At 40.8% G+C, this 13,736-nt stretch overlaps 1 protein-coding gene across 2 annotated transcripts in view; it reads left to right on the top strand.

Moving 5' to 3' along the window:
- AOAH (acyloxyacyl hydrolase) overlaps positions 1-13,736 on the top strand; it is a 73,724-nt gene that overhangs the window by 29,090 nt on the left and 30,898 nt on the right. For both annotated transcript variants that reach the window (XM_071429655.1, XM_071429653.1), the window contains exons 7-12: positions 4,159-4,229; positions 5,524-5,584; positions 6,089-6,159; positions 6,663-6,711; positions 7,048-7,096; positions 8,215-8,309. In XM_071429655.1, coding sequence (XP_071285756.1) covers positions 4,159-4,229; positions 5,524-5,584; positions 6,089-6,159; positions 6,663-6,711; positions 7,048-7,096; positions 8,215-8,309 — 396 coding nt within the window. The remainder of the gene's footprint in view (positions 1-4,158; positions 4,230-5,523; positions 5,585-6,088; positions 6,160-6,662; positions 6,712-7,047; positions 7,097-8,214; positions 8,310-13,736) is intronic.

Raw genomic sequence — 13,736 nt, 5'->3', positions numbered from 1 at the left:
CAATCTCCATTGGCCCTTGGCCCCTTCCTGCTCCTAGCTGCCCATTTGCAGCAGGAAGGACAAACAGACTGGAAGTAGAAAGGTCACAGATGTGTTTCAATGTATTTCCAGACCTCCTGCACAATGCAAGGTCAACTCAAATTAAAACACTTATCATATGCTTGTTCGGGCCTCTCCTGAAGTTATTCCTAGAGTTTTTCCCGTAATGACCATGGCTGAAATTTATTTTCAACCTGGAAAATATAAAATAACATTTCCTAGAGGCATTACTTCAGCTTGTAATTTCCCATTCACCCAGACTGAAGTTATTTTCAGATCCAGAAAAACAATGCAATAAGAAACACAAAAGAGAATCTCCAGGAGGGAGCACAGTGTGAATCATGCTTGCATAAGCCATGTATCCCAGAGCAGCAGCATGTGATGAAAGGATAAGGAAATCACCTGCACAGTCTCAAGGCTCCCAAATCATGATCCTACCTGCACAGGCAGATAGACTTTAGTGAGAGCTGAGGAGCTCTCACTGCCTGGGGAGAAGATTACCTGTCTGAGTGTGGGGGTGAGGAACCAGAAACATCCCAGCTGTGGTAGGACATCCCTGCATAAATATCAGTGAAGAAAGAAAAACATTCAGGTGGACTCTTTTATGCTCTGGCTCATGCTAGACCAAAAAATCAAATTAGATCTGTGAATTCTTCCCATATCTGCTCTTTTTGTTGTTTTTGCTGCATTGTATGTTTGGGGAAAGCCTTCTGAAGAAATTCTTTCAAGTTAACTGTCCCCGTCTTGGCGTGGCAGCTGTGTGTGACTGTGCACAAAAAAAGAGATGTGATGATGGCTGTTGTAATGAGAACAGGAAATCCATCTGGATCCCAGGATTTCACATTTACTTGGAATTTCTTAGAATCATTATGAGTTTGGAAAAAAGAAAAGGTAATCAGCAGATGTAGAAATGCAGTGAAAGCAGCTAAACTCCAAAAAATTTAAATAAATGTCTCCATTCATTAAAAGGAGTGAGCCATCTGTAAGGCACTGGCTTAAACCAAACACCAACAAGCATTAGGGGCTCATTGTTATTCTTTTTTAGTAAAACCAATTAAAATAATTACAGAAATGTCATTAGGGAATGTTAACAGGCAATGAATAGGATATTAGTGTTATCAATCACTGTGAACACCTCTAGCATTAACTCTTCTTGTGGGTGGAGAAGATACTAAGGGGCATCTTTGAGCAATAGCAATGAAAGAATGGTGATTAGAGCTGTGGCATTTAATGAGAGCAGGCACCATTTGTACAGTCCTGTCATGACTACAAGGTCCCTGCACGTCACAGCCTGGCAGTGGGACAAGTGGGAAGCCATGGAGGGAGCCCAAAGTGAGCTGACAGGCAGAGAAGGACATAACTGATCTCCTGCCCACTCACCCGTGTTACACAGGGGCCAGTAGCCCATCTTCTGTCAACAACTCAGGCTGCAGTTGTAGCTTGTCTCTGCTGGGAAGGACCCAATAGTGCCTGTTCACACAAAGATTCTCTCCTTTTTTATACCTGTATTCCTTGCCTTCTGAGAGTAGCCCAAGACAGCCTCAAAGTTCAGATGAGCCACTCTCCTGCACAATGCCAAGCAGAGCTAAAGCATTACCTCCAGATCTCACTGTCCCACCTGCTGTGGGAATAGAAAGGCTGTGGAGCCAGAGGCTGCTGGGCTTTGGAATGCTGCTGCAGCTGGTCCTCAGCCACAGCATTGCCAGTTATCATCATGCATCCACTCCCACCAAAGCTGAGCAGTCTTTGGGACTGCAGGATAACCTCCCTTTGAAATCAACAGAGAACAAGTCAGCAAGAATTTTCAAAAGACTAGGTGAGAAAAAGACAGGAAATATTTTATTCTGTTTACAGCAAAGGGTAAACTTTTTGCACAGCCTGTGAGCAGAATAAAAGGAGGTTTTACTTATGTACTTATTTTTTGCAAGCCCTGTAGTTTGTCTTTCTGGTGTGGTTTTGACTCCAGGTGCCTTAACTTCAAAGGCTTTGCATACCGTGGCTTAGGCTGAAGTGAAAAGCTGACAGCTCAGATGAAGACCCTGCAAATCTTAGCCTGATGGAAGGCTTAAAGAGTTTCTGGTGCTTCTGTTGGCAGGATTAGTCCTGCATGAAGGAGGGGGGAAGTGATTTCTTTCCTCTTTCCAGGAAGTGTACATAAGTTTGCAAATCTCTTTGAGAAAAGCTGGCATCCTGCCTGTGCACCTCTCATCTCATGCTCTCTGCCCACCTGACCATACACTCAGAGCAGAAAGGAGGCCTGTGTCCCAGCCATGCTGTAGCACACAGCCCTAGGGCAGCCAATACCCTCAATACAGAGGGCAACTGGAGGTGCAGCTGTGGGACCAGGTTGGCCTTTCAGCCTAAGGAAAGGCCCTACTTCCTTGGCTGCTTTTGGCTTTTTCTCCCCATTTCTTCTGTGGTTGTGTTCTGGTTTCTCCTTTCACTTCACCAGTACCTCAACTCTCTCCAAGCTGGTGTGACTAAAGCTTTGTCATTTGAGTGTGTTGGACAGAACTGAAGAAAGTTAATTGGTGGCCTTTTTCAGGTTTCTTGTCTCCTTGACCTTCCTTTTTCTTTTCTCCTTGATTTCACTTTTGCCTTCTTCAGAAAGTGCACCATTGCAGCTCCTACTCCACTGCAGGTCTCTCCTTTTTACCACTCTTTTTACCTGAGAAAGGTACCACTCTTTTTCATCTTCACCTTGCTGCATGGTCACTTCAGCCACCAGCATAAATGTTGGCTGCAACCTTTTACTACGGGCTCTGTCCCCTCTCCATGAGCCCAGTTCTCCTCTCCACCCTGAGATCCTGGCTGTGGCATATTTCTGTGCCTGACCTCCTGCTCTGGGCAGCATGAGACCCTTACTTCCATAGCCTCTTGTTACCTGTCCAAGAAAACACCTTCCCTGGAGCTGCAAGGCAATGCCCTATGCTCCTTAGCCTCACTGCCTTGCTGTGCTGCCTCAAAGTTCTCCTTTGTCACTCAGAGCTGTATACACTGGGGTTATAGACCCACGTGGTGTGTAATAACCTTCCACTGGCCTCCAAGCCTGCTGCATCCAAGCTTTACCTTCTGTTTCATGATGGGCATGGGTTGTAATATCATTAGGTTGAAGACTATCTTAGGTTTTTTTCTGTGTATATAAAATATGTAACAGAAGGCAGTTGGTCCAAGGACAGAGCTTTCAAGTGCTGTGTCTGTATAAACAATTACCCTTCTTTGCATAAAGTTATGAGTATGCCCATCTGCTCATCTGCTTCATATTTACATGGTAAATGTAGCCTCAGTGAATGCAGAGAACTGGGCTGTGCACCAATTAGCCCTCTGCATTTAGAGAACACTTGAGCACCCTCAGTGTTTCAAGACCAGCTGAACTTACAGTGAAGCCACATGAGCAGTGTTTTTGTGGGATTAATTGCCCATGCAACACAATTCATTAGAAAGGTCTCTTTCAGCTTCTGAAGCTTCCTGGCTACCTGGAACATCAACTGGATTGGCCCAAGGATATGGGCTACTAATGTTGAAGGAGTTTTTCTAGCAGCAGCTGTCTTTTACAACTTACAGGTTTGGCCAAGATAAAATCTAGATTTCCAGGTTAAAAAAATCTCATTTTAAAAAATCAAGGGTATTCTATGCACAGTCTGGATCCTCTCATTTCTCCTCTTCTTGGAGTTGTCCCTGGCCTTTGGCACGTAGAAACCAGAATCATGGCCCCAAGTGTGTGGCTGTCACTAGTTTTGCCCTGTGTCAAGTGTCACCACATTTACCAAACATGAGAACAATAATTTTTACAAAGAATGAAAAAGAAATTGGTTACATAAGAGAAGACAGAGAGAAGACCAGAACTTTTTCTTTCCTTTTTGAGTTTTACAGGTCTTTAAGAACAAGAATAGTTGGTTTGTAAAATGCTCAGCCTTAATCCTTGACTGCTGTGTCAGATCTAAATCCTCTGGCATGTAGCATCCTTATTGACATCATTGGAATTTTTGGACGCTTCTAGGCAGAAAATACATGGTTTAGAAAATACATGGTCTGCAATTTACTGACGCTGAATATCCCGAGCTACACCACCTCTGTGAACTAATGCATCCATCTACTTTTATTTTTCTTCCTCTCCAGAAAAGCTTCATGGGGTTCTCAAGTGTGTGTGCATTTCCTCTTCTGGCTAACCTCTGCGAGAAGATTAAATTGTATGTATACATTTTCAGTCATTAACCAGAAACAGAATATGGTAAATTGTTTGTTTCGAAAGTCATCCTTAGCTATCAAAGCTTCCCATATTTACTTGTGTTGGTTTCCTTTATAAAACCACTGTCTAGGTAGTACAGAAGGAGCCTGCACAGAGTTCAGGTAAGTAATATTCTTCACAGGGATCCTTGTGGTTGTTTTAATGCTTAAACCATTTGCTCAATTTTAGCACGTCCCAGAGCTAAAATATGTGACTCTCTCACAGATGTGACATCTCCAACAGGAATCCACCCTTCTCCTGAGATTTTCTGAGCCCAAGAAACTTCTTCACTTAATTTGTTCACCCAGTTGTGGTGCTCATGGCTCAGTGCAGGAAGGCCACCAGCACCTGCATGACTTTGTGAGGAACCCAAATTTAATGTCAGTTGTGAAGCATAGAACAATCCCAAGGTGTTTAAGAAAGTCAGGTGGATGGCATCCAGGAAAAACAACTCATGACAGTGCTGACTTTGAGCCAGTTTCTAAGAAAGGCCAGGGACATGAGCTGGGCAATTGCTCGTAAAGCGTATTTGTCGATGTACTCCAATGACTTGGAAGAATACTCAAGCAGGTCTAAGAATAAATCAGGATTATCATTTATATTTGACTGATTCAACTGCCAAGACTAACTTGCTCACCTATTTCTGCTCATTTAACTGAAACTGCAAATATCAGGAGTTTATTTGGAATGGGTTGATTGACATGAAAAATCTTGCAAGTGTCTTTTGAAGTGTTAGTCAGGATACATAAGCTGAGTTTGAGCCCTGTGAGTTCAGACAGTTGAAGGGAATGAAATTTTATATCATATGTTGGATTGCATATATTGAGCTCAGATTTTCTGATCTCTCCCTCATGCACTCTCTCTCCCTCACCACTTTTGGGTTTTCACTTTCCTCTTTCTGTAGCTAAAAAAAAAAGAAAAAAATAACAAAACAAAACCAACCAACCAACCCCCCCCACTAAATTTTACTACAGATTTCTTGTCCTAGTTTGTTTTAGAGACTGCAGGTTCGACATTGAAGCCATACAGGAGTCCATCAGCCTCCAGAGCTCAGTCAGTGGATATTGAAACACAGGATTTGCTCTTTTGGGCAGGATCACTTTGCTGAAGTACAAGCACAGAGGCACAACTGAATATAGAGCAGTGAATATCATGCCAGTTATTATCTGTTCTGTACACTTCACTGTGTTTTTTACCTTTTTAATAGATTCCCTTCCATATGTTAACACTATGGGGGTTGTTTTTGTTTTTTACAGTGTTCTAAGAAATAAACTGCCTTTTGAAGATTTTGATGGAGATAAATTTAGCACCTTCCCAGTAAGCAAAGCTTTTCCTTTGGTACAGTAATCCCTTGATAATGAGGATGTCTCTGGGATTCCTCCTACTTTCTGCAAAGCCTTATCCATTCATGTGAAAATAGGAATAGGAATAAAATGAATGGAAGGTTTTTTGTCATAAAATGTTGAGTTTTTTCCTGGATGAAAAAGCAATCATTCATGTGTGCCACCTGGGGAAATGCACACAGAAAGCTGTGCTCCCTGCAGAAGCAAATTGCTCTGCTGCTGAGTGGTTGTTTACTGAATTAATAAGAGGTGAAGTAAAGTCATATAAAACAAAAAATAAATTGCCAACTTGTCTTATTTCTGCACCAAAGCATGCTAGGTGTCACTTATTAAAGCTTAGCAAAGGGACTCTGGAATACAACCTGTTTACTGGGTTTTATTCCTACACCTTGAGTTAGATTCTCATTTTAGATATTTTAAATTAAAAGTGCAAGAGTAATAATGGCTGTCCTATCTGTGTGTTTCTCCTGGCCTTTAGACGCTGAGGGGCTATCACTGGCGAGGCAGAGACTGCAACGACAAAAACACAACCGTGTACCCTGGCAGGCGGTAAAGATTTTAATTATCTTAAAGGCTTCTTATTAACTGTGGCTTCGAGAAGAATGGGCTCCAGATTTTGTTGTGACCATACTCTTTGACAAGCACATCACTGCTTGTTGCTTGAATTTGCTGTGAGGGAGACAAGAGGGGATGATCAAGACCAGGATGGGACTCATTTGCAGGGGTGGTGCAAATTTCTTTCCTTTCTCTAAAGCACCTGCAGCTAAAATTGGTCAGACAGACCAGAGATGGGGAGGGAAACCATGACACTGACTAAAAGAATAAGTTTTATTCAGCAAATTACAGTATTAACTTTAAATTAATATTGCATTTTGCATTTGCATTTTGCTAGGAAAAATTGCCTCTCCTAGATCCGAAGGAGGAAAAACCCCACCCTTCCATGCAGAAAGGAATTTCTAATTCTTTTTTAATTTTGGTGAAAAATGGCACTGAAGATCTGATTTCCCGATTTTTTTGGTGACATTTCTTATCCTTTTGTTTCTCCGTTTTAGTCCTGATAATTGGGATGCAAAAAGTGACTCTAACTGCAATGGCATATGGGTAAGTAAATGAAGTTGCACCTTCCTGATTGCTGCTTCTCTTTTGTCCTCTTTAGTCTTTGACTTAGTTTAGAAGTGTTCCTTTTTTATTTATTCTGGTTTTATTAGCTGATATTAAGTTTGTTTGTTGATGCTTATGATTATTTAAATTATAGCTTATATGATTAATTAAAATGTACATATACTTATTAAAATAATGTCACTGCATCATTATTATGATGCAGTGCCTCCTGCAGGCAAGCATTCAAGAATAACTAAATGCTCAGCCTCTGTTTTGCACTGCCATTCTTCAGGTGCTAGATAGGTACTGTTATCTACCCTTTCTCTTCTCCAACAGGGTGTGGATCCAAAAGATGGAATTCCCTATGAGGAGAAGTTCTGCAAAGGTAAATCATTAGAGCAAATACAATAAACCATGTGTCTTATGTATGAATTTTATAAATATTTCAATATTTGCACATTCACAAGGCTAGGGAAAGACAACAGGCTTTATAACATCATGAGAAAAGCAAATTATTGAGTTTTTTTAGTCATGAGGACAGGTAAAGATGAAACTTGTAAAACACAGGCTGCTGGTAATTTCCCCTTAAAAGTCAGCTCAGTAAAGAAATTGAATACATAGACTGGGGACAGCAGCAAACTGAGATGTCAGCTCTGCATCTTCTCTGGTGCCTGAAGACTAACCCAGAGTAATGTCTTTGAGATTTAGTGAAGCAGCTTAACATTTGCATTTGTCCAGTTTTACCTCTCGCCATAAATACATACATTTTTTTCCAGATAAGGCTTTAAAGGGGTGAAGTGATGGCATGAGCTGATCTCCCTGACCATGATGTGGGTGGGTGCCTGTGTGCCCACACTGCACGAATAAAAGCCTCACAAACCAGCAGTGACTGCAGTTGCCACTCACCTCACCTCACACTGAAATCAGTATCCTGGAGATGAACCATTGCCTGGCAAGACTCCTCAACATTTTTAGATGAAAGGCTAATCTACAAATGTTAAGTGACATTAATTATAAACCAGACAGATTGTTCTAGCAGAAATACTCATATGAGTAGCACATCCGCCACCCAGTTCTGTTATAAGGAGCTTTGAGCAATTTTCTGAGTAATCCGATTTCCCTAAATGTTTAAGTACTTTTTAATGCATAATCTATGGATAGCAAAAATAAACACTGTCTGCACAGCAGAACCTCTGCTGAAATAACACACAATTTGAATACATCCAGGATTCTTTTCTGATTAGCAAGACCTCCCCCTGTTTTTCATGCCCAGTCCCCAGTTGTTTCTCTAGGGTTGTTGGCAAATGCCTGTTAGACGGTTTCTGCTGCAGATGGAGCGAAAATCCTATTGCAGTGTCTGAACATTTTAGCCATGTGAAGGGTGGTGTAGTCAGTCACCCTGTGACTCCATCAGCTGCTACTGCTGTTCCTCTTTAAGCACTCTCCAAGCTGGGTTTCAGCTTGCCCTTTCTGCCCATGTGACTAACAAAATGCATCCATCAGGTGCAGACTCCAGAGGGGTCGTGCTCCTGGGGGACTCGGCCGGCGCTCACTTCCACATCCCTCCCGAGTGGATGACCGTCACACAGATGTCAGCGGTGAGGAATCATGTTCAGCTTGCCAAAACCACTGATTGCCATTTGCTCTCTCTGCTGTGCTGCAGGCTGCCAAGGGGAAACGAGTGCAAAATGCTTCACTGCACTGGAATTTGTAGTTATGGTCTCACGTGTATCAGTCCCCTCCCGCATCTGCTCCTGTGAAGATAAAAAAGCACAGCCCTGTGCTACTGCCGCTCCTCCGGCATCTGTGCAATTGGGTCAGGGAATAGTTTGGCTGCAGTGTCCCAGTGCTGTGCCAGAGACACAAACCAGGACATCTGGCTTTCCACGCACGTGCCTGCAGCTCAAGGAGACCCGTGCTGTCTGTGGGATCAGACCTGCCATTAGCAGCCTGCTTGGGATGGCTCCTTGCTGTGAGGGTGTTTGCAGAAGTGACCCTGCTGACAGCCAGGGAATTGCTGCTTTAGGAATCTGGCTTTGAAATGATGTGCCCTGGATTGTTTTCCCTCATCCTGTGGCATATGTGAAATGGGTCTCATAACTCCAGTGTTCTGGTTTTGAGGATTGTTGAACAAATGCATTCGCAGGTGTTTGAGGGTCATCCAAGTATTTATAATAGATTTGTCCTTAAGGGAAGAGTTCCTGTGACCATAAAATATCCCTGCCACACTGGTGTCTATCCTTGGGTGGTTATCCCAGCATTTCCTATTTTCAAAAAACAACAAAATGCACCTGACTGTGAAATATACTGAGCCTGTTGCAGTTCACTGGCATGTAATGAAATAATTGAGAGGAAAAGATCATTCCAGCAATTATTCCACCACAACTGCAATTATGGGGTGGAGATAAATGTGCAGATATGTTCCCAGCCTTCACTGTTGTTTCCTATCCTATCAGTCTCTAGCCAGGGAAGACTGTACCTTGTCCTTCTCTGCACAAGAGTCTGTTGCACAGGGGTTAGCAGATAGATCATCATGCCCACTCTTCCTGATGAAAACCTTCTACACATCCACTGGTGGCTGTAGAATAAGGTTTCAGACATTTCCTGGAGAGCAATGCTGTTTTCCCAGACTGTTAGTAGTTGCAGTGCTGTGGGAGGTCTGAGAGTTTCATGGGTTTTTTTTCCACTTTTGCTCCCAGAGCTGATTTAAATGTTGCAGATTAGCCATTGTTTTTCTTTGTTAAATGCTTATGAACGACAATTAGACAAATGACACTGATGACAGAGCTGATGAGGAACATAATAAATTACCACTAATGATAATTGAGATTATCTCATCTAATAATACTGATGGCAAGGATGATTCTGACAGTAAGGCTGGTAGTAAATCCATATAGGCAAGACCAGTTTTAGACTATGTCAGCATTTTATTTTCATTGTAATGAAGATTTAGAAAGAATTTCTCTTGCCTGAAGCTTGCTGATCCACCAGTTGGATGGGTCAATGCTAATAGCATGCCAAGGCATAAGCTTCAAGGTTGGGAGCTGGAGTACAGATTACAAAAGTAAGTTTTGGAGGCTCTTTGTTACTGTCTGATGCATGCAGAGAAGCTTGCATGGGGAGGGAATTGGTGCACTCTGTGTAAGGCCCGAAAAATATATGTGAGGTTTGGGATAGGAAACAACATGTTTTTTTCTAGGACTATTTCCAAGCTTTCCTACCAATCTGGCAAAAATACATCAGTTAAATATTAAGGCAGACATACAGAGATCTCAGTTGTATAAAAACTATTATCTGTGATTAAACTCCAGCAAAAGTAAAAGCTTTTTTAATTTGGAGCTCACCATGAGTGTGAAAGCTGTCACCTGAGCACAGAAGCACCGGCAATACCATTTCTGAACTAATTCTGACTTTATCACTGCCTTTTCCTTTTCCTTGTCCTTTGTGTCTTGCTTTCTCTGTGGAGGATGTCAACAGCAGCAATTTAACTGCCTTGGGGTTTTGAAGGTGCAATATTGTTGTCTCTTGTGTTGTATTAAAAGCCACTGGAAAATATTCTTCATCTCTAGGCTTAGTTAACAAATTAACTGGCTTCAATGATTTTTCAGTGCAAGGCTTCCCTCAAGGAGAATTTTGAAGCACATCCAGAGATGGTTTTGTGACCAGAGAGAGTGCAGAGAGTCTATGTCCTAATCTTATAGGAAACATCTTTAATCTGAGACCACACCAAGAATTTAAAGTTAGGCCTTGGAGAGGAGAGGAAAAGGCATCATCTTTGTATACGTACTGTTCCCTTGTGCTGTCTAACTCAAGACACTTGGCTTTGATTCTGCCAAAATTTTTTTGATAAGACACATAAAAATATTAGTTTGTCAAATGGTTTTATTCATAGTCAATACTAAAGCACGTTCAAAGCTTTAATTTTCATTTCAATAGAACCTCAAACCTCTACATGGAATTTCAAATAGCACTTCCTTACCCCTGCCCTGTGCAGATTTTTTATCATGGGTACAGAAAAAAGTTTTGTGCCTGTTAATTTAGATTTATTCTGTGTATTATTTTATTACTTTAATATTTTTCTATATTTTTGCATATCCATTATATATGCTTTCTATATTTCACATATTTCTTATTTATATTTATCCTTTTGTGTGTTTACATTTACAAGTGTTTACAGCCACAGGTGTAAAGTAAAATTTACACTTGGTAACAATGCTGTGGGCTCATCTGCTAATCAGCACCACATCAGTGGCAGCTGTTAATTCCAGTTTTAAAGCTAAGTAGGTGAAGAAATAATTTTTTAGGAGAGATTCTGAGTATTTCATTAAAAGGCTCTGCAGAATGGTTGTTTTCGCTGATTTTGCTTTGCATAGTCTACCTTGCAAAGGAGATCCTATGATGAGTATGGAAAGAAAAGAGAGTGTGAATGAGAAATTCACTCAGGATGTTGTCTGGGTAGCTGGATATTCAGCACAGGGGTGACAAGATAAGATTTGGGCTGAACAGCTTTGGAATTCTTATGTCCATGCCATTGACTTGAAGAGTATTGTTGGGAAGATGCTATACATTGGATTTTGGATTTCCTGGTCTAATTAGGAACTTACTGCCCCGTTAGTTTTGCCCTGTAAGGGTCATAACCCCAGTGTAATCTGGGGTTATGCCGGGGGACATGCTTCTGTTACCTGTCTCATGTTGTATGGGATGCATCAAGTTGCATCATTCACTTTTCCCACATCAGGTCCTCTGGCATGCTAAATATCAGAGGGGGCACTCTTGTTTTCCAGTGCTATTTCCAAAGCTTTTCCTAGAAACCAGACACATACACAGTTAGCATCCCTCTCAGAGTATGTATGTTCTTCCCAGAAAGAGCACATGGAGGCATTACTCGGTGTGGGAAACACCCATTATGAGGTGGAAACATCTTTGAAAACTGCAGCTTGGACATGCTATTTCTCCAGTTGAAACAAACAATCAAAGAAAGAAAACAACTGAAAAACCACCACTCTTTCCTGTATAGGGGAAGTCACAGGTGTCTTACACAAAGAGAATGATACATCTCTAAGAAGGGGTCAAGTCAACTTTATTTTGGCTTTCTGGTTATCAACAGCTCTTGGCTTTGCCTGATTTTTCTTTTAAGAGTTTCAGCAAGAATTGAGCTGAATGTTCAACCCCTTAACCTGAAAATCTGGATGCTAAAAGTGAAGTGTAATGCAGTAGACATTCACTTTATAAGGCCTAGGAAAGCAGAAGAAATACTAGGGGGTTTTTTGAGGTAGGTGTTTTTTGCAGAAAGCTAATGTTGAAAACACTAGTATGTCTAGTGATGGATATTCTGCTCCTGCTGCTCTGTCCATCTGCTTACTATTGACTTCCAAATAGCTACTAATTACAGCATTTTTCTGTTGTATGTCTGGAATAGAAGCAACTTTCATATCTCATTTTAGAGAGATTTTTATTTTGAGGTAAAAACACTATATTTATAAATGTGATGGAAATAATACCCTTTCTGGAAAGATGCAATTTAAAACTGTTGGATCTCTATTTTGTTGCTGAATAAAGAGAAATATAAATCCTACATTATCCATAGTCCAGTAAATACCTAGTTGCTCACAAATTCAAGGGGTTCTGCGATATCCTTAAAGTAACTGTTTCATATTATTTATTTCCTATTAGCAGAATTCGTCATTTCTTTAAATGTGAATTCAGGATGTCCCAAACACTTATCCCACTGACTTCTTTTTTTTCGTACGACTACAAAAGAAACAGGAGTTTGATGTGTGCAATTCTTTTTAAAAACATTATCTAGCATTCCTCTAGATCCAGTGAAATGCAGGCAGGTTTCTCCATGCTTGTATTGTCATGACTAAGACATTTCATTTTGTGGGAAATAAGGTAATAGTTTTGCTAATTTCAAACCTCTGTCCCTTGAAGCTTTACAGAGCAGAAGTGCAATTTTTGCTTTTTAAAAAGATAGGCTGTGCTTTTCTCAAGAGCTTAAGGTTTTCTTATTTGTATTCTTAGAATAATAAAGTTGTCTGTGATACGTTATACTCTCACCAGGATTTGAACAGCATTAAAATCATTATAAAAAGAAACACACAATTTTCCTTCAAAGTAAGGTATACCTTAATGATTTCAAGTTTTTCAGGATGGAAAGGCTTGTAGGAGTGTTAGGTTTCCAGTGCCCTTTTTTATTCTGAGTTTGAAAATCTCTTACCACAGCAACCCTGAACTTTCTTCCATTTAAGCACAGCTTGCCATGTGTGCATTTAGCATCAGCCATGGCTTTGGCTGCCCCATCCTTCAAGGCAGGACACATCTAGGAGAGGAGGATGTTCACTGGAATGAGACCTATCTAAAGCATTTGATGCTGAAATATGGCATTTGAAGCTAGGCTGGAATAATTTTCTACTGATTCTCTGCTAAAATCTGGCACGTGGGCTGAAGTAGGTTTCTCAGCCAGAATAGTCTAGAGAATGGTATTTAAACAAGGCTGTGCTCAAGAGAGTTTTATGCTAAAAGTCAACACAGTTGCACCTCTAGAGTGGGACACATTTGCATCTGAGACTAAGCAACACAGTCTGTTAGGCTGCACTTTCCAAACTACATCAATGCAGAGTTTAAGGTTCAGCATTCTTCTGAATTTTCCATTAACTACTCATCTTCACCCTTTGGACCTGAAATATCTTCAAAAGTCTGGCCCTTAAGTGCTTTGTTGGAATAGTGTCAATGCTAAATGCTTATCCAGTTTTCAAATGCAACTGTAATTTTGGGCTCAAACGCTCCTCTTCAAATCAATCTGCAACTCAATTAGATTCTGACAAATTCATATTTAAGCCAAGTTTGCAGGGGAAAAAACCTAACAGTTAGAAATTACTGGGACTTGTCCAATGAATATGTTGTTTTGGAGTGCCAATGGTAAATAATGAGAGAATTGTTCATAAAACTATTTGTTTAAAAAGTATTAAATAATTTTTATCTCTTTTATACTCTAATATATGTGTCATTTATAAGAGATTATATCT

This window comes from Agelaius tricolor, unplaced genomic scaffold (genome assembly GCF_023055355.1).
Source record: "Agelaius tricolor isolate 1412-34295 unplaced genomic scaffold, bAgeTri1.0.p SCAF_6, whole genome shotgun sequence".
In the NCBI taxonomy this organism is placed as follows: domain Eukaryota; kingdom Metazoa; phylum Chordata; class Aves; order Passeriformes; family Icteridae; genus Agelaius; species Agelaius tricolor.
The sequence above is the reverse complement of the archived record's forward strand: the minus strand, read 5'-3'. Positions and strand labels throughout refer to the sequence as shown.